General features: G+C 40.8%; 1 protein-coding gene across 1 annotated transcript; it reads right to left on the bottom strand.

Annotated features, from left to right (window-relative positions):
* Positions 1-575: 575 nt before the first annotated feature.
* Positions 576-2103, bottom strand: LOC105881512 (integral membrane protein 2B-like). Its single transcript, XM_075994447.1, has one exon. The coding sequence runs from the start codon at positions 2082-2084 to the stop codon at positions 1284-1286; it is 801 nt and encodes a 266-aa protein (XP_075850562.1). The 5' UTR covers positions 2085-2103; the 3' UTR covers positions 576-1283.
* Positions 2104-2493: the final 390 nt, after the last annotated feature.

Here is a 2493-nt window from a genome sequence, read left to right as displayed (position 1 = left end):
TTATACGAAGAAGACATAACCTGACTCCCAACCCACTGCCCTTCTCAGCTTCCCTGTTGTAATCAGGTAGGTGACTCCTCCAGAGCCTCGGGAGAAATGGTACCACATTTTGTCACAGAACAACTTTAAAAGTTGCTTTCCACCGGGTGGAATAGCATCTCACCCCAAATTTATGTGCACCTAGAAATTCAGAATATAGGCTTATTTGGAAGTAGGGTCTTTGCAGATGTAATTGGTTAAGATGAGGTTATTCTGGATAAGGGTGGGGCCTGAATCTAATAACTGGTGTCCATGATAAGGACTTGTGTCCTGCTTACAGCAGGCCATGTGAGGACACAGAGACACACAGAGAGGAGATGCCATGGGGAGATAGAGACAGAGGTCAGATCTATAAGCCAAGGAGCGCCAAGGATTACTGGCAACCAGCATAGGCTGGAAGACAGGCCTGGGACAGGCTCTCCCTCGGGTCCTCCAGAAGGAACCAACCCTGTGACACCTTGATTTCAGACCTCCAGTCTCCCCAGCTGTCAGAGAACACATTTCATTGTTTTTTTTGTTTTTTTTTAAGAACCAAATTATTCTTTGGTTTTATTATGTGGGGAAAAACAACACACAGTCTAGTCAAACAACTTTGTGATATTTATATTCCATTGCACAGATAAGGGTTATACAAATTAGTAACACAAGTTATTTCTCAAATTCCAAACATTTTCTAAAATACTATTACAGCAGATGCCTAGGTTATTAAAACATAAAGGTGAAAATCATACTCTAAGTAGTTAAATATGACACTGAAAATACTGCACATTTTAATTAGAGAAAAATTAAAATGTGTGCTCAAATGCTCTAACAAACTAGGTAGCAGGGCAACTAACAACTACAAATAAGTCACTGTGGTCCATTTTTACGTATGCATATATATGATTATTCTTTAGATAACCCCTCCTCTTGAAAATGCATAATTAAAACATAAAAATCCAGATAAATGATTTAAAGAAGTTTTAATTCTTCCTAACACCTAAGATCTATGGTGAAGTGTACTATTTATTATCAATGACTTCATACACTTACTAATTCAAATATAAAAGACACCACACTTGGAAAAAAGGAAAAGATTTTTTTTTAAAGGTAATGGTTTTAATTGAATTAATGAGATGAAAAGATAGTGAAGCCCTGTTTGCTACTTACATGAAAGATTTTAAAAAATAATCACTGCACAAAATACAAAGGGTGGGGTTATGCTGTGGCATTAAATTTTTCTCCACGATATTTTCCTTGACTATTCAAGAACAAATTAAAGTTTCCACGGCAAATTTGTTTTCAAAATGCCGAATTGCGATGCAATCCCTGGCTTCACGTTTCTGAATACCTTTAACAGTTTCTTCGCGTTGGAGTTTGTAAGTTTCCTTGTCATGGCACAGTCGATAAATAAAGAAACCCAGGTGATCGACATTTTCACTGCGATCAGTAATAACCATGTGCTCCTGAATCAGATATGACTGAGGCAAATAGGTTCCAGCTTTGATGATAATAAGTAACTCCAACAGGTTTCTGGGTGGCATAACAATGGAAGTGTTCAGAGGGATCACATAGCACTTATCCAGATTAAGATCTAAATAGGCTGTGAGTTTCTTGTTAAAGTCATGAACAATGTTGGCAGGATTACTATCCGCAAACTCTGGGACAGGCACACTGATGAATTCAACCTCATCGTCTTCAAAGATCTTAATATTTTCTTCAATTGTCTGGTAGCGCGCAGCTGGGGCATCTGCAGAAGGCTCATTTAAGATGACATCATCTTTGATGTACTTTATTCCACAGTAGTACAAGTCATCCGGTTGGAGTGCAAAATATTTGTAACGGTATGCTCCTCCTAAAATGACACCAGCAAGCATAAATCCTAGTCCAAAGCACATGCACCAACACCAGGCTCTTCTTTGGCCAACTGGTACCACATCATCTGGGTCCTTGCAGTCCACCGCGACGGCATGGCGGGGGGTGATGAGCGCCTCTTCACCGCTCTTGGGCTCGTCCTTCTTGGCCTCCTTCTGGGCCAGAGCCGAGTTGAACGTCACCTTCACCATGGCGAGGCCTGGGGCGCCCTTGGAGCTCCGGGCGTGGCTCCGGGCAGCTGGGCAGGCTGGGGGGGGGCACGGTGGCAGACGCGGCTACTGCCTTTTCATTGTTTTATAGCTGCCTGTTTTCATGGTATTTTGTTACAGCAGTCCCAGGAAACAAATATATCACCTATTTAATGTGAAGATAAAAGCAGACATAGCTTGGAGCAAACTACAAGGTGTACAAAGCTCTTTTAGGTCTTCTTCTATTTTCTTTTGGCACCTGCCCTTTCTAGACCTGAGCTTAGTTCCTATCTCCTTCTTCTCATGCATTACTCCACAAAGAAAAAGCACAAGGTGAAAGAAAATTGCTGCATGAAAAAGTTACTTCCATAAAAAATAAACACCTTCAGTTTAAAATAGCACTTGGCTAGAA

This window comes from Microcebus murinus, chromosome 18 (assembly GCF_040939455.1).
Source record: "Microcebus murinus isolate Inina chromosome 18, M.murinus_Inina_mat1.0, whole genome shotgun sequence".
In the NCBI taxonomy this organism is placed as follows: domain Eukaryota; kingdom Metazoa; phylum Chordata; class Mammalia; order Primates; family Cheirogaleidae; genus Microcebus; species Microcebus murinus.
Note: the sequence above shows the minus strand (reverse complement) of the source record. Positions and strands in the feature narration are given on the sequence as shown.